Source organism: Hemitrygon akajei, chromosome 4, assembly GCF_048418815.1.
Source record: "Hemitrygon akajei chromosome 4, sHemAka1.3, whole genome shotgun sequence".
NCBI lineage: Eukaryota > Metazoa > Chordata > Chondrichthyes > Myliobatiformes > Dasyatidae > Hemitrygon > Hemitrygon akajei.
The window spans coordinates 11,962,540-11,983,284 of NC_133127.1; the positions used below are offsets into that span (position 1 = coordinate 11,962,540).

Genomic DNA, 20,745 nt, shown 5'->3' on the forward strand with positions numbered 1-20,745 from the left:
CCTAAGGCTCCTGTATCTCCTTCCTGATGGCATCAGCGAGAAGAGAGCAAGGCCCGGGTGGTGAGAATCCTGGATAATGGATGTTGCTTTCTTGCGGCAGCGCTCGTTGTAGATGTGATCAATTACACATGGGGAGGGCTTTGCCTGTGATGGAAAAGTCTTGCAGCACGCCCAGCAAGTGCGGGAAATCTAACTCCAGGCAGATTCTGTGGAAAATGAAGCTGATGATCTGTAATGTAACTCTTTTCCACAGTTTTCACCGATATCTTCTGTAAATGGTGTAATGCAAATCGCTATGCTTACATTTCCCTCATGCATTTTTCATGTCAGCGCACTTAAACAGCAGGGGGCTTTTCGGTACGCTGAGTGACCTATATACCACGCTGAGCTGAAAAATACCATTAATGTACATCTTCGCACCCCTCTTGCTAGTTCGGCAGGCGCGAGGCGACAGAAGTGGCCAGCTATTCGCTGTCACCCGCCGGGTATCAGGGGTTGCCTTAATGTCTTGCCGAAGAATCAATATTTAAAATGTTCTGGCGTCAAAAGAACTGAAAGTCCACAGAACAGGACACTGACCACTCTTACCGTGCCGACAGGGATTGAAAACAAACTTCAGCAGAAACTCAGCGGTTCGAGTAGCCTCTGTGGAAGGTCGTATAGCCGAATTCTGCTCCCGTGTATTATTGTCAAAAGGAATTATCGGCGTTTCGCCTGCTACAGGATTTAGAGGTCATCATGTGATCCCGATGCCCGCCCCATCCATCAACCGGACTTTCTCACTTTATTCTCGATATTTTTAAAAGTAACAACGAATAAAATCCAATAGGCTTTTTAAAAACTTAACATTTTAATCTCTAATCACCCGATTTCCTTCTCCTGCATTGCATGCAACATTGCACAGATCGCCTTTGAGTGAAACTTCTCTCCCCCACCCCCTCCATCAACTTAAAAGCCCCACAACAGATTCACTGGCATTTTAAATTGTTACTTGTTGAGCGGGATCCCAATGGAAGTTTTTTTTCTCTCTCACGCCTCGTTGCGTTTGATCTCATTGCTATTTGCAGATATACTTGAGGCATTTTTTAAAAAATTTACAAAGGTAAAAACGATGAAGAAAGAAACTGCAACAATTGAGGCAGCACGGCAGACTCGAATGTTGCAATTTTAGTACTAAGTGCCACACCAGGAATAAACAGTATTTCCACTTTAGAAAGGGTCGTTGATGTTCTTTACGTTGGGAACAGCTGAGAGGGGTGGAGTTTCGCTAGGATCTTTTTAAAAAAAAGCTGCGACTCAGATGAATCCAGCCCGCCCATTTGATTCGAGTGTCTTTCGCTACCTGGCGCTGTTGTCATGCTGTATGCAGGAACAAAAAAAGAAAGCAACTGCGTAATATGTCCGACTGTCGACATCAAGCGCAGCTTTTTCTTCAGCAAGCAAACTTTTCGCAACTCCTAAGGATTCGGGGCTGAACTGGCAGACCAACTTTAAGACGGTGTTGGATTACAAAAAGTTGCTTTTTAAAAAATTAGAGAGGGGGGGGGGAAGGAGCACTGACGTTTATTTCAAACACCTGGTCGTGGCGTTTGTACTTTGTTCTTCTCCGCCCGATTGTGTGAGAAGCAAGAAGATAACCGGGAGAGAAAAAGAACTGGAGATATTTTTGTTCTCAGACATCTTGAAACACGATGAAAGGGGGATCCGCGGCTCTCGCTGTTTACGTTGCGATTTTCTGTCCTATCAGTATCTATGTTCTGGGCTTGGATAAGGAATCGGTTCCCAGGAAGACCATCTCTCACAGTGGTAGGTGTCCGCTTTATTTTGTTTCATTTTTATCGATATTTCCTACTGGTATTAATCCAAAATTATTGGCATGTACGTGAGCTGGTCGAGAGGCGACAGCGGCTTCGCCATGCGTTCAGGAGCGTGAAGTAATCACAAAGGAACCTGCTTAAGCACGACCTCGGCTTGACTTGTAGCGATTTCGGAGCAAAACACCGCGGATTTGTTACTTTTTAAATGTCGGAACACGTGGGGAGCACTCAGCTAGGTCATAGGGAAATGAGCTGAATTTGATGCCAGTAGTTATGGTCGTCATTCCGAGTTGGATCAACGCCGACTGTGAGACCTCCGAAACACACAGCCCGCTGTCTCAGTGACACCTGCTATACCTTCACAGACAGCTTGCTCAGCGTCCAAATATGAAAACACTACCGGAAGTTCAGCAGAGTTCGGGGAGCTGGGTGTGGAGTTCGGATGTTCGTTCTCCACTAATGTGTTCCTAGTCTACAGTTTAAGGTTATTATTAAAACATAAATCTCTTTTTCACCCGCTGGCCCGTAACTGACCTTGAACAGCACCTCACTATTTTACTCTTTTTTTGCACTATATATTTCTTGTAGCATTAAGGACAGTACAGCACAGGTACAGGCCACTCGGCCCACAATGTTGTGCCCAACCAGCTCAACGATCAAAAACACCCAAACATTAATCCCTCCTACCTATATAAAATGTCCATATCCCTCCATTTTCCTTAAATCCATGTGCCTATCGAAACATCTCTTAAAAGCCTCTCTATCTGCCACCATCCCAGGCATCTGAACACCCCGTAGAAATTTAAAATTGTTTGTTGCACTAAACGGCTGCCGCGAAACAACAGATTTCAAGACGACGCGCACACAATGCTGGAGGAGCTCAGCAGGTCGGGCAGCATCGATGGAAATGATGCCTAAAACGTTGACTGTTTATTCCCCTCCATGGCCGCTGCCTGACCTGCTGAGTTCCTCCAGTGTGTGTGTGTGTGCGCTCATCTGGATCACAGCATCTGCAGAATCTCTTGAGTGTTAAATTTCACTACAGATGTCGGTGATACGGAGCTGGATGCCAAAACGGGACAAATACCTGGCATTGAAGTAAATTTAATGGATTAATTTTACAGGGAATTTGTAGCAATTATGAATGAAGATCTAACAACAACACACACAAAATGCTGGTGGAACACAGCAGGCCAGGCAACATCTATAGGGAGAAGCGCTGTCGACGTTTCGGGCGGAGACCCTAACGTCTTTCAGTACCTTTGAAACAAAACGACAAAAACATTTTATTAAGTGATTTTTCACATCCAAATGTGCTCTGCAGTTCAGTAAGTACATTCAGTGGCCAATTTAATGCACAGCCTGTGCCTAATAAAGTGGCCATTGAGTGTATGTTCATGGTCTTCTGCTGCTCTAGCCCATCCTCTTGAAGATTCAGCCTGCTGTTCTGCACACCACTGTTGTAACGCGTGGTTATTTGAGTTACTGTCAGCTTGAACCAGTCTGGCCGTTCTCTGACCTCTCGTTAACGAGGTGTTTTCACACACACAAGAGCTGCTGGCTGGATTTTTTGTTTTCTGCACCATTCTCTGTAAACTCTTGAGACTATTGTGCATGAAAATTTCCAAGAGGTAGGTAGATTTTGAGATACTCAAACCACCCCGTCTGACACCGACAATCATTCCACAGTCAAAGTTACTCAGGTCACATTCGTTCCTCATTCTGAACAACAGCTGAACCTCCTAACCATGTCTGCATGCTTTAGTGCATTGAGTTGCTGCCACATGATTGGCTGATTAGATAATTGCCTGTTGGAAGGGTATGTACTCAGTGTGATGTAGTGATTATAACAGGCATTATGAAAAACACAAGAAAGTTTCCATATCAGTGGTGTGATAATGCTTATTGATATTGATCGACCAAAAGCATTGGCTAGCATCCCAGGAAGATCCCTTTGGTGCGAGCGAGAGAGAGTGGAAGCTGGACTCTGAAGCAATACAGAGTACTGGAGGAACTCGGTGGGTCGGGCAGCATCCATGGGGGTAAATGGACAGTCCATGCTTCGGGTCAGGGCCCTTCACCTCGACTGGGAAAAAAAGAAGGAAGCTAGCCAGTGCAAGAAGTTGGAGGAAAGGGGTGGTTGAAGCATTGTTGAGGATCCCTACCACAATCTCTCCGAGGATGGAGGTACAGGAGCATCAGGACTGGACTGCCAGACTGGGCAACAGTCAGGCTGTGTGACTAATGAATACCCTGCCAATACCAAAGTCTCATCGCCAGGACAGCGAGCTGTTTGCTGTTCACCTTCTGAACGCACTTTGAATTATATTTGATTAGGTTAACGGTACTGTGCAAAAGTCTAGGGCCCCCTAAAGTGTTTTATGTCATGGTTCCTAACCTGGGGTTCACAGACCACTCGGTTAACGGTAGGGATCCATGGCATTTTTATAAAAAAGGTTGGGAACCCCTGTTTTATATGGTTTCAGATGGTACGGCCTCCACAGAGCCCTGATCTCAACATCATTGAGGCTGTCCGGGATTACTTGGAGAGACAGAAGCAAACGAGACAGCCAAAGTTCGGAGAACTGTGGCAAGTTCTCCAAAATGCTTGAAACAACCCCCCCAGCTGATTTTCTTATAAAACTGCACGACAGTGTACCTAAGAGAATTGATATGGTTTTAAAGGGAAAGGGTGGATCACACCAAATGTTGATTTGATTTAGCTTTTTTACTGTTTACTGCTCTTTATAGTAATTTTTTTGATACAATGAAACGAAATGTTTCTAAATTTTTGAATGCAGTTTGGCTTTACAGAATTTTCTTTTGCATGTGCCTAAGACGTAAAATGTACTGTATTTGTGGTAATATTTTGTTTTATGTGCTGTATGTGATTCATGTGGGTGCACCATGGTCTAGAGGAACGTTTCATTTGGTCGTATATATGTACAGTCAGATAACAATAAACTTAATGCTTCCAGGTGAAAATGGGGGGGGGGGGCGCAATAGGAAGATGTGGGAGGGGTGATGTCAAAAATGGGAGGTGATGTGGCAGTGACAAAAGGCAGAAGATATTGGAATCTGATAAAGGAGGAAAGTGGAACATGAAATAAAGGCAGAGAAGTGGGGAGGGGGACTGTTGAGAAGAGTGTGTGTGTGAGGGACAGATGGAGAGTGTGGGGTAGGAGAGAGAGCAATGGGGACCAAGAGGAGAGAGAAAAGAGAGAGAGGGGCATAGTTACCAGAAGTCAGAAAATGCCAGGTTGGAGGCTGCTCAGGCAGAGTTCCTTGCTAATTATTTATTATTGTCACATAGGGAATGAAAGGGTTAATGTATGAGGAGCGTTTGATGGCTCTGGGCCCTGTACTTGCTGGAGTTTAAAAGAATGGTGGGGGGAGTTGGGGTGTCTCATTGAGACCTATCGCATATTGAGAGGCTTAGATCAGCTGTCCCCAACCTGGGATCCACAGACCCCTTGGTTTATGGTGAGGCGCCATGGCGTGAAAAAGGGTTGGGTACCCTGGACAGAGTGAAGTGTCGAGGAGATTTGTAATATTGAGATAGTCTAGAGACTGAGGGCACAGCCTCAGAATAGAAAGACATCCTTTTGGAACAGATTACGAGGAATTTCTTTGGCCAGAGGGTGGTTAATCTGTGAAATTCTTTGCCACAGACGGCCGTGGAGCAAAGTTGTTGGGTATATTTAAAGCGGAGGTTGATAGATTTGTGATTAGTCAGGGTTTCAAAGGTTACGGGGAGAAGTCAGCAGAATGGGGTTGACGGAAAATAAATCAGCCGTGTCAAATGGTGCAGCAGAAGTGATGGGCTGATTGGCCTAATTTTGCTCCTCTGTCTTATGGTCTGATATCGAATACAGTGAAAAAGTTTATTTTGCATGCCTTCCATGCAAATCATTTTAAAACATTGAGATACGTTGAGGTAGTTTACAGAGAAAAGTGATAACAATGTGGAATATAGTGTTACAGTTCCACCTTTCAAATATGGGTATGGCATTATCTAGATCCACCAGGGAGCACAGTGAATCTGATATATACTTAAAGAGAAATTTGCAGAGCTGGAGAAATGGAGCCGGATGTGGAACCAATTGTACAGCTGTTGTGAAGATCCAGCACAGGCACGGGGGTGATTAGCATCCCTCTTAAGATTCAAGATTCAGAACTACTTAGTGTCATTCCCAGTGCACAAGTGCGAAGGAGAACAAAATAATTGTTACTCCGGATATGATGCAGTACAAAAAAACACATAAATTGACACTAGGCACAGGAGAGTCTGTACATAAGGTGACTGACAGGAAATGATAAAGTAGTGGTGGTTAGGGGTGTGGAGGGGTGGGTTAGTGGGTGGGGGTGTTGATCAGTCTCACTGCTTGGGGAAAGTGACTGTTTTTGAGTCTGGTGGCCCCGGTGTGATGCTGTGTAGCCCCCTCCCTGGGAATGGGACAAACAGTCCATCAGCAGGGTGGGTGGGATGTTTCATGATATCGTGGGCCTTTTCCTGGTACTGTTCTGTATTTATGGCCTCGATGACGGGTAGGCTGGTGCCGGTGATGCATTGGGCAGTTTTGACTACCCGTTGTAGAACCCTCCTGTCTGTTGCAGTGCAGTTTCTGTACCGTGCACTGATGCAGCTTTCAGGGTGTGGTCTACTGCTCGTCGGTAGAAGGTCATGAGTATTGATATTTATAGGATTGATACGATTCCACAGATGGCATGGGAAGGAAAAATTTCTTTCAGTTATCTAATGAATTATATTACTAACCACAAATTGACCTGTTACTTCTACCAACAAGGACATAGAACAGCACAGAACAGGAACAGGCCCTTCAGCCCACAGCGTTGTGTTGAGCCACTTAAATTAGTAATCAAACGGACAAATTAATCCCTTTTCCCTACACAATGTCCACATCCTTCCATTTTCCTCACATTCATTTGCCTATCTGAACGTCTCTTAAAAGACTCTAATCTATCTGCCTCTATCACCACCCCAGGTGTGTGTGTGTGTGTGTGTGTGTGTGTGTGTGTGTGTGTGTGTGTGTGTGTGTGTGTGTGTGTGTGTGTGTGTGTGTGTGTGTGTGTGTGTGTGTGTGTGTGTGTGCGCGCGCGCGCGTCTGTAAAACAACATCAACCTGTCTCCTCTGAAATGACCAGTCACCCCTCTCTCATGTTAAATGCATGCCCTCTGGTATTAGATGTTTCAACCCATGTTAAAAGATACGGTCTGTATACCTTATCTGTGCCTCTCATAATCTTATAAACCTCTGTCAGATCTCCCCTTGTCCTCTGCCACTCCAGAGAAAACAACCCAAGTTTGTCTAACCTTTCACCATAGCACATGCTCTCTAATCCAGGCAACATCTTGGTAAACCTCTTCTCGCCCTCTCCAAAGCCTTGGCATCCTTCCTGTAATGGGGTGACCAGAACTGTATGCAATACTCCCTATTCAGCCTAACTAAAGTTTCATAGAACTGCAACATATTGACTTTTGAACTTGGTGCCTTGACTAATAAGGACAAACCCTTAACAAGGTTGAATCTTCACTGTACCCTCAGCCTGGAGCAATTGTGGGCAGCCAGTAAAGGCTAGAATTGCCCGTGATATCCAAATGCTGTGCAGGAATAAATTTGAAGAAAGCCTAATGCCAAAGGTCTTTGGCCTGAAATGTTGACTGTTTATTCCTCTCCATAGATGCTGTCTGACCTGCTGAGTTCCTCCAGCATTTTGTGAGTTTTACTCGGGATGAGAGTGGATTTGAGGGGGGGGGGGCCTATTATAAACCCTACTCATTACAACAAGACAGAGGCAGCATATCATCCACATCTAGCCACACACACTAAGTTATGGAGTACCTCAGCAGGTGAGGCAGCATCTATGGAGAGGAATAAACAGTTGACATTTCGAGCCAACGCGTTTCATCAGGACTGGGAAGGAAGTGTGGGGGGACGAACCCAGAATAGGAAGGGGAAGGAGTACAAGCTGGCAGCTGATAGGTGACACCAGGTGAGGGGAAAGGTGGGTGGGTGAGATGACGTGAGAAGCTGGAAGCTGATAGGTGAATTGGCAGCATTAAGAAGGTAACTTACGCAAGCAGCTGTGATGGAAATCTCCATATATTCCAGCTTTAGACGGCTAGAGCTGAAATTATTGTAATTTACAGTTTTTATAATTATGCATTGCCAGCAAAGACAAACAATCTTGTAGCGATATTAAAAAAGAACAACTACTGAAACTAAAGCTAATGATATAATGAGGTAAGTGGTATAAATGAGCATATTTAGGTAATTTTAGTGTAATAGAGAAATTAGCAGTTTAATTTGTGATTGATCAGCAAAGTTAGCGATAAGCAGCCAACACACACAAAAAAAAATCCCTGGCTCTAACTAGACTAAACTGAATGTAAATACGTAATTATGCTCATTTGCTCTACTATGCCCCAACCCAGGTGACAAATTACCCATAATAAGCACGCAATATAAAATACATTACAGACATAGAAAATAGGTATATGGCTACTACAGGTTTCACTGGCAAAGTTTGTTTTATTCAATTTATAAATGATGTTTGCAGAAAAATAAACTCCAAGCAGGAGTGATTTGATGATTATAGTGTGGAGATTTGTTCTGGTGAATTGTGTGACTCCTGTTATTGATTTGCATTTTATTTAATATCCTTTTGGTACAGCCGTTCTTTCGGAATACTACATCATCAACCTGTGGGCCATGACGCTCAGGGACTTAGGGTATAATATTTTTTGTGATTGTATATTTTCTGCTATCATAACAACATTTGCTATACGTGCGGGGTGTTGTTGGTTCTGTGCTTTGCACCTTGGCACCAGAGGAACGATGTTTCGCTTGGCTGTATTCATGTGCATGGTTGAATGACGGTGGAGTCGATGGTGGGGGAAGGCAAATGCCATGTTAGCATTCATTTCAAGAGGTCTGGAATACAAGAGAAGAGATGTGATGCTGAGGCTTTATAAGGCACTGGTGAGGCCTCACCTTGAGTATCGTGAACAGTTTTGGGCCCCTTATGTTAGAAAGATGTTTATGGCATTGGAGAGGTTTCAGAGAAGGTTCAGAAGGATGATTCCAGGAATGAAAGGGTTGTCACACGAGGAACGTTTGATGGCTCTGGGTCTTTACTGGCTAGAATTCAGAAGGATGAGGAGGGATCTCACTGAAACCTTTCGAATGTTGAAAGGCCTAGACAGAGTGCATGTGGAAAGGATGTTTTCCGTGGTGGGAGAGTCTAGAACAAGAGGGCACAGCCTCAGGATAGAGGGGTGTCCTTTTAAAACAGAGATGCGGAGAAATTTCTTTAGCCAAAGGGTGGTGAATTTGTGGAACGTTACCACATGCAGCTGTGGAGGCCAGGTCGTTGGGTGTATTTAAGGCAGAGATTGATAGGTTCTTGATTGGACATGGCATCAAAGGTTAAGGGGAAAAGGCCAGGAACTGGGGTTGAGAAAGAAAAAAAGAATCAGCCATGATTAAATGATGGAGCAGACTCGATGGGCCAGATGGCCTAATTCTGCTCCTATGTCTTATGGACAATAAACTTGATCTTTAACTTCTGGAGATAAAACCAAGCAAAGTCACCTTTTTAAACATTTTTAATATACATAATTTTTATAATTTACAGTTTTTATAATTATGCATTGCAATGCACTGCTTCGACATAACAAATTTCATGACATGTTCAATGATATCAAACCTGATTCTGATTCTGTACTGCAACATTGAAAACTTTTACCACAAGCATTCATTTTTGAAGCAAATAACTAAAAAAATTTTCTAACTCTTGTTTGTTTTTTGTATTTTCACAGTTTACCTTTTGCACATTGGTTGTGTGTGTGTCTGTGTGTGTAGTTTTTCATTGATTGTTGTATTTCTTTATTGTGAATGCCTGTAAGAAAATGAATCTCAGGGTAGTATATGGTGACTTTAAGTAAGTTGACTTTGAACTTTGAGCATTTTGGCTGTGTTGGTGCTGGAATGTGTAGCGACACTTGTGGGCTGTCCCCAGTACATCCATGGGTTGTGTTGGTTGTTGACGCAAATGACGCAGTCCCCCAATTTAACACTAGCCTAAACACAGGGCGATTTACAGTGACCAGTTAACCTACCAAACAGTACATCTTTGGACAGTGGGAGGAAACCGGAGCACCTGGAGGAAACCCACGCAGTCACGGGGGGGACGTGCAAACTCCTCACCGACAGTGGTGGTATTAGATGTACTGGTTTGTGCACCTTGGTCTAGCAGAGCATTGTTTTATTTGGTGTACATGTATATAATTGAATGACAATGAGCATGAATTTAAACTTGAATTTAAATTTTGCCTTGATGCTATTGTCTGAAAGATAATTTCTGATCTCTGTTTGATATAGGAATGTGAATTAAAGGAATGATTTTAATAAACATGAGAAAGTCTGCGGATGCTGGAACATACACAAAATGCTGGAGGGACTGCATCAATGGAAAAGAGTAAACAGTCGATGTTTCAGGTTGAGAATATATTCCTGAATATGGCCTGAAACATTGACTGTGTATTCATTTTGGTTAGCACAACATTTTACAGTGCGTGTAACCCAGGTTCAATTCCTGCTGCTGCCTGTGGGGAGTTTATACATTCGCCCCATGACCGTATGGGTTTCTTCCGGGTACTCCGATTTCATCCTGCAGTGCAAAGACATACTGGGTGGTAGGTTAATTGGTCATTGTAAATTGTCCTGTGATTAGATTTGTGATTCAATTGGGCGATTTGCTGGGCAGCGCAGCTCAAAGGGCTGGAAAGGCCTATTCCACACTGTATCTCATAAATAAATTTGCGAGGATATTGCCTAAGCTGCTGGATGATTTCTAATGTATGGTTTGTAGGAAATATTTGTAAAGAGTTTATTGTTCTTATAAAGTATGGGCCTCTCTTCAATCTTTAGTCGACATACAGAAGACTATCTGTTGTAATCAGAGGACAATTATTGAAGAATGTTTTGGGGCAGAGAGAGAGAAACAATATACTTTTCAAACTAACACAATGTCCTATTTACTTTACCACTATTTCCCTGCTAGCGTCACCAGAGTTGGCACTCGTAGCCTGCAAAGGAAGTGTTTGTTATTCATGGCTGTCTCCTGTGAGTACCAACTTAGCCTCTCGGTGTCACAAGTAGCTCCATTTTTTTTCGATATCTCTGTGAGGGTCTAACCTGGACCCAACGTACCAGTGCAGTTACAAAGAAGACATGACAGTGGCTATATCTCATTAGGAGTTTGAGGAGATTTGGTGTGTCACCTGAAACACTCTTAAATTTCTACCGTTGAGAGCATTGTAACTGGCTGCATCACCGTCTGGTGTGCCGAGGGTAGAGGTGGGCTACTGCAGAGTGTTGTTCACTCAGCCAGCTCCATCATGGGCACTAGCCTCTGTAGTATCCAGGACGTCTTCAAGAAAATGTGCCTCAGAAAGGCGGCATCTATCATTAAGGACCCCCCCTCACCCAGGGCATGTTCTCTTCTCATTGCTATCATCAGGAAGGAGGTACAGGAGCCTGAAGGCACACACTCAACGATTCAGGAACAGCTTCTTCCCATCTGCCATCTGATTTCTGAATGGACAATGAAACCATGAACACTACCTCATACTTTTTTTTATTTCTATTTTTCCACTATTAAACTATATATCACCTTGTGTTTCTCCCTCCTTTATCCCCCCCCCCCACCCCTGCTTTTACCTCTACTCCTCATCATTTTTTCTCCAGTCCTGCGGAAGGGTCTTGGCCTGGAACATCAACTGTACCCTTTTCCTCCAGCATTTTGTGTGTGTTACTGATATACATTGATGGTATGTCCATAATGTGACACTAGGCTGTACGTAAGGTGACTGTTGAGAAATAATCAAGCAATGGAGATGTAGATCAGTCTTATTGCCTGGGGAAAGTCACAAACAGGAGAAAATGTGCAGATGCTGGAAATCCAGAGCAGCACAAACAAAATGCTGAAGGAACTCAGCAGATCCAGTTAGAATCATGTTCCAGTTTATGTGTACGTCGTTCAAGTGTGATTTAATTAATTGGATGATTGCTTGAGCTGAGTCACAGCTTACTCTGCTGAGTACTTCACAGTTCAAAGTAAATTTATTTGTCAAAGTACCCAAATGCCAGCATCTACATCCCTGAGATTCATTAGCTTGTCGCTATTCACAGTGGTTGGTGTGACAAGATTACAGCTTGGGGTGTCAGAATTCAGAGTTCAGTTCCAATGCTGTCTGTAAGAATTTTGTATGTCCTTCCCGTGAGAGCGCTGGTTCCCTCCGGGTGCTCTGGTTTCTACCACGGTCCAAGGATGTACCAGATAGTAGATTAATTGCTCTTTGTAAATTTTCCTGTGACATAGCTAGGGTTGGAGTGGCATGGTAGCTAATGGCTATCACAATGCTTTACAGTAACAGCGACCCAGGTGTCTGTGAGGAGTTTGTATGTTTTCCCTGTGACCGCGTGGGTTTCCTCCGGGTACTCTAGTTTCCTCATGGCAAAGACCTACCGATTGGTAGGTTAATTGGTCATTGGAAAATTGGCCCGTGATTAGTCTAGAATTAAATCAGGGGTGGCTGAGCTTTGCAGCTTGAAGGGCCGGAAAGGCCTATTCAGGTCTGTATCTCAATTGAAACAAAAATAGGTTGGTTGCTAGGTGATGTGGCTCATTAGGCCTGCAGAGGCTGTTCCACATACACCAGAATCAGTGAAAAACAATGACTGACAAACAATGTGCAAAAGAAGACGAGCTGCAATACAAAATAAACAACAATAATAATAAATAGTAAATAAATAATACTGAGAACACCAGTCCTTTAAGGTGTGTCCACAGGTTGTGGAATTAGTTCAGTGTTGAGGTGAGTGAAGTTATCCTTGCTGGTTCAGGAGTCTGATGGTTGAAAGGTAGTAATTGTTCCTGAACCTACTGGTGTGGGACCTGAGGCTCCTGTACCTCCTTCCTGATGAACTTTCCTTATTACCATATCAACTGGACAGTGTATTTTATTCTTAAAGTCTTGTCTGAATTTTGGGTGAATATGTCAGCCTCTGTGTTCTTCTGCACTGAATTGCGAACACTGCTCTGGCAAAAGGTGTCAAGATGGTTTGGCTGCGATCTAAACACCTATTTGTTCTCACATAGATCTTTGTCTGAATTCAAGCCTGAATCGTGCTATGGGTGTCGATGGGATGATACGCTGGTTTTGGAGTGTCTGAGATTGATGTCAAGTGAAGGCCTCTCCTCGGGTAGATAAGGTGGTGAAGGAGGTGTTTGGCGTGCAATGCATCATCAGCCGGGGCACTGAGTATAGAATCAGAATCGGGTTTAATGTCACCGGCATTTGTTGTTGTGCAGTAGCAGTACATAGTGATTTAAAAACTTTAAGGGGCCGAAAACGCTGGTGTGAGTTGTGTACAGCCCACCTAACAGTAGTAGTGAGGTCGGGGATTGCATTAAACAGGAAATTAGAAATGCGTGCAATAAAGGAACAGTAGTTATAATGGGTGACTTCAATCTACATATAGATTGGGTGAACCAAATTGGTAAGGGTGCTGAGGAAGAGGATTTCTTGGAATGCGGGATGGTTTTCTGAACCAACATGTCGAGGAACCAACTAGAGAACAGGCCATTCTAGATTGGGTGTTGAGCAATGAGGAAGGGTTAGTTAGCAATCTTGTTGTGTGAGGCCCCTTGGGTAAGAGTGACCATAATATGGTGGAATTCTTCTTTAAGATGGAGAGTGACATAGTTAATTCAGAAACAAAGGTTCTGAACTTAAAGAAGGGTAACTTTGAAGGTATGAGACATGAATTAGCTAAGATAGACTGGCAAATGATACTTAAAGGGTTGACGGTGGATATGCAATGGCAAGCATTTAAAGATCGCATGGATGAACTACAACAATTGTTCATCCCAGTTTGGCAAAAGAATAAATCAGGGAAGATAGTGCACCCGTGGCTGACAAGGGAAATTAGGGATAGTATCAAGTCCAAAGAAGAAACATACAAATTAGCAAAAAAAAGCGGCACACCTGAGGACTGGGAGAAATTCAGAGACCAGCAGAGGAGGACAAAGGGCTTAATTAGGAAAGGGAAAAAAGATTATGAGAGAAAGCTGGCAGGGAACATAAAAACTGACTGTAAAAGCTTTTATAGATATGTGAAAAGAAAAAGATTGGTCAAGACAAATGTAGGTCCCTTACAGTCAGAAACAGGTGAATTGATCATAGGGAACAAAGACATGGCAGACCAATTGAATAACTACTTTGTTTCTGTCTTCACTAAGGAGGACATAAATAATCTTTCGGAAATAGTATGGGACCAAGGGTCTAGTGAGATGGAGGAACTGAGGGGAATACATGTTAGTAGGGAAGTGGTGTTAGGTAAATTGAAGGGATTAAAGGCAGATAAATCCCCAGGACCAGATGGTCTGCATCCCAGAGTGCTTAAGGAAGTAGCCCAAGAAATAGTGGATGCATTAGTGATAATTTTTCAAAACTCCTTAGATTCTGGATTAGTTCCTGAGGATTGGAGGGTGGCTAATGTAACCCCACTTTTTTAAAAAAGGAGGGAGAGAGAAACCAGGGAATTATAGACCGGTTAGTCTGACATCAGTGGTGGGGAAAATGCTAGAGTCGGTTATCAAAGATGTGATAACAGCACATTTGGAAAGAGGTGAAATCATCGGACAAAGTCAGCATGGATTTGTGAAAAGAAAATCATGTCTGACGAATCTTATAGAATTTTTTGAAGATGTAACTAGTAGAGTGGATAGGGGAGAGCCAGTGGAAGTGGTATATTTAGATTTTCAAAAGGCTTTTGACAAGGTCCCACACAGGAGATTAGTGTGCAAGCTTAAAGCACACGGTATTGGGGGTATGGTATTGATGTGGATAGAGAATTGGTTGGCAGACAGGAAGCAAAGAGTGGGAGTAAACGGGACCTTTTCAGAATGGCAGGCAGAGACTAGTGGGGTACCGCAAGGCTCAGTGCTGGGACCTCAGTTGTTTACAATATATATTAATGATTTAGACGAGGGAATTAAATGCAGCATCTCCAAGTTTGCGGATGACACGAAGCTGGGCGGCAGTGTTAGCTGTGAGGAGGATGCTAAGAGGATGCAGGGTGACTTGGATAGGTTAGGTGAGTGGGCAAATTCATGGCAGATGCAATTTAATGTGGATAAATGTGAGGTTATCCACTTTGGTTGCAAGAACAGGAAAACAGATTATTATCTGAACGGTAGCCGATTAGGAAAAGGGGAGGTGCAACGAGACCTGGGTGTCATTGTACACCAGTCATTGAAGGTGGGCATGCAGGTACAGCAGGCGGTGAAAAAGGCAAATGGTATGTTGGCATTCATAGCAAAAGGATTTGAGTACAGGAGCAGGGAGGTTCTACTGTAGTTGTACAAGGCCTTGGTGAGACCGCACCTAGAGTATTGTGTGCAGTTTTGGTCCCCTAATCTGAGGAAAGACATTCTTGCCATAGAGGGAGTACAAAGAAGGTTCACCAGATTGATTCCTGGGATGGTAGGACTTTCATATGAAGAAAGACTGGATCGACTAGGCTTATACTCACTGGAATTTAGAAGATTGAAGGGGGAATCTTATTGAAACGTATAAAATTCTAAAGGGATTGGACAGGCTAGATGCAGGAAGATTGTTTCTGATGTTGGGGAAGTCCAGAACGAGGGGTCACAGTTTAAGGATAAAGGGGAAGCCTTTTAGGACCGAGATGAGGAAAAACTTCTTCACACAGAGAGTGGTGAATCTGTGGAATTCTCTGCCACAGGAAACAGTTGAGGCTGGTTCATGGCCTTATTTAAGAGGAAGTTAGATATGGCCCTTGTGGCTAAAGGGATCAGGAGGTATGGAGAGAAAGCAGGTACAGGGTTCTGAGTTGGATGTTCAGCCATGATCATACTGAATGGCGGTGTAGGCTTGAAGGGCCGAATGGCCTACTCCTGCACCTATTTTCTATGTTTCTATGTTTTACAGTAGGAAGTGTGTATAGTGCAAAAAGAGAAACAAAAGTAGAGGTAGTAGTGTTCGTGGGGTCAATGTCAATTTAGGAACTGGAAGGCAGAGAGTAAGAAGCTGTTCCTGAATCGTTGAGTCCTGTACCTTCAGGCTCCTGTACCTCCTCCCTGATGGTAGCAATGAGATCAGGGCATGTCCTGGGCGGTGGGGGTCCAGGACATGGGTGATGGATGCCGCCTTTTTGAGGCATCATTCCTTGTAGATTTCCTGAATGCTGGGAGGGCTAGTGCCCGTGATGGAGCTGAGTGAGTTTACAAATTTCAATCCTGTGAAGTGCCCTCCTCCCCTACCATCCCACCTCATACCAGATGGTGATGCAGCCAGTTAGAATGCTCCTCACAGTAATTCTGTAGAAATTTATGAGTGGTGTACTAAATTTTCTCAGGCCTTGTTGGGTTAATGTTGTGGCTATATAAGACATTGATGAGGCCTCTCTTTACAATTTTAGCCAGCCTGTTATAGCAAAGGTGTTATTAAACTAGACAGAGAGACAGAGTACAGAAAAGTTTTACTAGGATGTTGCCTGAGTTACAAGAAGAGGTTGCATAGACTAGAGTTTTATTCCCTGGCATACAGGAGATTGAGGGGTGACTGTATATAAACTCATGAGGGGTTATAGACAGGGTAAAAGCTTATAGTCTTTCTTCCCAGGGAGGGGCTGCTGAAAACAAGAGGGCACAGGTTTAAGATCAGAGGCAAGAGATTTAGAAGGAACGTCAGGAACAATTTCTTCACTTAGGGTGTGTTTGTATTTGGAAAATGCTGCCATAAATTGTGGTTGAAGCCAGCACATCAGTACCATTTAAAAACCGGACTGAAACTGCTGTTCAAAGTTCAAAGTACATTTACTATCCCAAGTGTGTATATGTTATACAACCTTGAGATTCCTCTCCTTACAGGCAGTCACAAAACAAGAGAGCCAAAAGAACCCATTAAAAAAGGCCCAGAGTGGGGAGAGGGAGAGGAGCAAATTGTGCAAACAGTAAAAGCGAGCAAATGGCATTGAGGACAAAAGTGGGTCCTCGGACAAGAAGCCTGGAGCAGTGTGTGGATGGCAGAGATTTAGGAGGCTTTGTGGCCAGATGTGACTAATTCCTCCAGTCGCTCTGACAGCCCAAAGACGTACTGGTTAGTGATTAGGCTAGGGTTCAATAGGTGGGTTGCTGGGCAGCATGGCCTGTTGGGCCGGAAGGGCCTGTTTCACGCAGTATCTCTACATAAGTAAAAGAGCCAGCATGGACGTGTTAGGCCGAAGGACCTGATTCCGCGTTATCAGATTCTATGACTGTTCTGCCTGCTTCACAGTTGTGATTTTTGTATTATTTTCTTAGAAGCCTAACATAAAACCTGCAATTGCACATTTAAGCAGTTGCCTTTCTGAAACTGCCACAAAGCTAGTAGAGGTTGAGTACCCCTTAGCCAAAATTCCAAAATCTGGAATCCAAGGTTTTTTTTTAACGCTGACACGACGTCACAACATCACAAATGGAAAATTCCACAAGGCATTGGGAATGTCTCTCAGGCGATGTGCGGATCTCTGTGCACCATACAGTTCTGAGAGGTGACCTCACAAATGCAATGAACAGAAGTTAATGAAAAAAGGAAAAACATGGCTTTAAGTGAAAAATGAAGATCTTGATCATGTATTGTCAGTGTTGGAGTAAACATATGCTGCTTAATAGCGTTCTGATCATGAAACAAGCAAAGATCCATCACCATGAACTGAAAATTGAACGTACAGTACTTTGATAATGTATTCAGCCCCCAAGCCTCAATTAAGTTGATCAAAATCTCATTTATGTCAACAAAGGGTTGGGGTTTGAAAGCTTTTTCAAGGGACTGTAATTGTGAATATTCAGCAGGATGGTTGCAGAAATTTAAGAAAAGATACGGCATAAAATTTTTAAAGATCTGTGGTGATAAGTATCCCCATGACATCTGTTAAATGGTCTTTCCTATTCTCTTTGTTCCATTGATAATTATTGAGTCTGTTCATATGTTCACATTTATTTCAGTTTGATTATTGACATTTGCACGTGTGACGGTTCTACTAATTGTTGATTGCTGTTGGCTGTTTGCACTATTGTCTTGTAAGTTGTTGGTTGCTCTTGTGTTGTCTGTTATGGTATTGTCCCGTGTTCTGTGTCTGGCACTGAACCACAATCAATTCTGTTGTGCTTCACAAACTGGTAATAAAGTGATTCTGATTCAGATCACGAAGCAGCAGGGAAATTCATTGATGAGTTTGCCAAGATCGTCGCTGGTGAACATCTAAAACTGCATCAGTTCATATTCAAAGTAATATCAAAGTACATATATTGTCAACTATACAACCCTGAGGCATACTCAGCAAATCTGTAGAATAGTAACAGGATCAGGGAAAGATCAACTAGAGGGCACAAGACAACAAACTGTGCAAATTCAAATATGAATAAATCACAATAAATACTGGTAGTTGCCTGATGGTTGAGAGTTGTAACTGTTCCTGAACTTGATGTTGTGAGTCCTGAGGCTCTTGTGCTTTCTTCCTGATGGCAGCAGTGAGGAGAGAGCTTGGCCTGGGTGGTGAGGATTCCTGATGATGGATGCTGCTTTCCTGCGACAATGTTCCATGTAGATGTGCGCAATGGCTGGGAAGGTTTTACCCGTGATGGGCTGGGCTGCATCCACTACTTTTTGTAGGATTTTCTTTTCAAGGGCATTGGTGTTTCCGTACCAGCCTGTGATGCAGCCAGTCAATATACTCTCCACTACACATCTAGAGAAGTTTGTTAGAGTTTTAGGTATCACGCCAAATCTCTGCAAACTCTGAGCAGAGGTCCTGCTGGGCTCTCTTCGTAATGGAACTTAATAAGCTATGGCCAGGACAGGTCCACCGAAATGATAACACTGAGGAATTAAAGGCTGCTAAACGTCTCCACTCTGATCCTGCGATGAGGACTGGCTCATGGACTTGTGGTTTCCCTCTCCTGAAGTCTCTAAGTACATGTGTGTAAGACAAAGACTGCTTACCAATAGCACAGAAGTTCAGAGTCAGATATGATGGCGATCCCAAGCTATCTATCTCATCAACACAGATGCCTTGTGCAGGAAGGCACAGAGTTGACTGTACTTCCTTAGAAGGTTGGCGTCATTCAATGTCTGTAGTGAGATGCTGAAGATGTTCTATAGGTCAGTTGTGGAGAGCGCCCTCTTCTTTGTGGTGGCGTGTTGGGGAGGAAGCATTAAGAAGAGGGACGCCTCACGTCTTAATAAGCTGGTAAGGAAGGCGGGCTCTGTCGTGGGCAAAGTACTGGAGAGTTTAACATCGGTAGCTGAGCGAAGGGCGCTGAGTAGGCTATGGTCAATTATGGAAAACTCTGAACATCCTCTACATAGCACCATCCAGAGACAGAGAAGCAGTTTCAGCGACAGGTTACTATCAATGCAATGCTCCTCAGACAGGATGAAGAGGTCAATACTCCCCAATGCCATTAGGCTTTACAATTCAACCGCCAGGACTTAAGAACTTTTTAAAAGCTATTATTAATGCTTTTTGAGATAGTGATTTAGATGCATATCATATTTTTTACTGAGTTAAGTATTGTATGTAATTAGTTTTGCTACAACAAGTGTATGGGACATTGGAAAAAAAAAGTTGAATTTCCCCATGGGGATGAATAAAGTATCTATCTATCTATCTATATTTCAAGATCTGAAACATTTCTGGCCCTAAGCATTTCGGATAAGGAGTACTTAACCTATGTCTGCGTGGTGAATAACACGACAGGCCAAATAGTTTCTTCCCGTGCCATCAATATTTCCATGCTTTTTTTTAATCTTCCACTTGACTGAGTGCTTCATCCTCGCGTCTACCAAAGATAATAACACACAGACGTACCAGGGCCCTTTGCTCTGCATGATCTTTAAAGAGCAAACACGAGGAAATCTGCAGATGCTGGAAATTCAAACAACAACACACACAAAATGCTGGTGGAACACAGCAGGCCAGGCAGCATCTATAGGAGAAGCCTTTTCAGTTAGTCCTGACGAAGGGTCTCGGCCCGAAACGTTGACAGTGCTTCCCCTTATAGATGCTGCCTGGCCTGCTGTGTTCCACCAGCATTTTGTGTGTGTTGTTCTCTAAATGATCTATTGGTTTTCATTTGATTCCAGAATCGGATTTACTATCATTGGCATTTGCCGTGATATCTTTTAACCCTGTGGCAGCAGTTCAATGCAATAGATGATAACATAGGAAGAACAACAGTGAGTTACAGTAAATATATATATAAATTAAAAAATAATGCAAAAACAGAAATAAAAAAAAGTAGTGAGATAGTGTTTGTGGGCTCGGTGTCTGTTCGGACATCTGCAGACAGATGGGAAGAAGCTGTTTGTGAACGCTGAGTGTGTGCCTTCATGTTTCTTGCATCATCCCTGATGGTAACAGTGAGAAGAGGGCATGTCCTGGGTGGTGAGGGCTCTTAATGATGGACATTGCCTTTTTGAGGCACCGCTTTTGGAGACCACGGAGGGTAGTAATGTTGTTATTCCTCTGTGCGCCTTGTGGCATGTCGTGCGGAAATCTTGCTGTTTCTTTAGCATTTTGTCTGATTTTTACAAGGCCGAATTGCCAGCTCAGTGCTCGGCCCAGTGTGGCTGGAAAGCTAGCAAGGAGCCAGCTGGAGTCAAACCCGTGACCGCTCACCTCCAAGCGCAGAGATGATGCCCCCACACCACCGGCCCACTGGTACCTATGATGGAGCTGACTCAATGCAGCTTTCTCACTTTAAGGTGGAATGATGGTGTTGCTTTGTTTGGTAGCTTCCTGTGGAAGAACGGAACTCATTGTTTTCTGAT

The 20,745-nt window shown here is 43.5% G+C and overlaps 1 protein-coding gene across 2 annotated transcripts in view; it reads left to right on the top strand.

Moving 5' to 3' along the window:
* The first annotated feature begins 1,300 nt into the window (after positions 1 to 1,300).
* Positions 1,301 to 20,745, top strand: part of LOC140726126 (protein O-GlcNAcase-like) — a 303,790-nt gene continuing 284,345 nt past the window's right edge. For both annotated transcript variants that reach the window (XM_073042089.1, XM_073042091.1), the window contains exon 1: positions 1,301 to 1,806. In XM_073042089.1, coding sequence (XP_072898190.1) covers positions 1,692 to 1,806 — 115 coding nt within the window. In that variant the 5' untranslated portion in view covers positions 1,301 to 1,691. The remainder of the gene's footprint in view (positions 1,807 to 20,745) is intronic.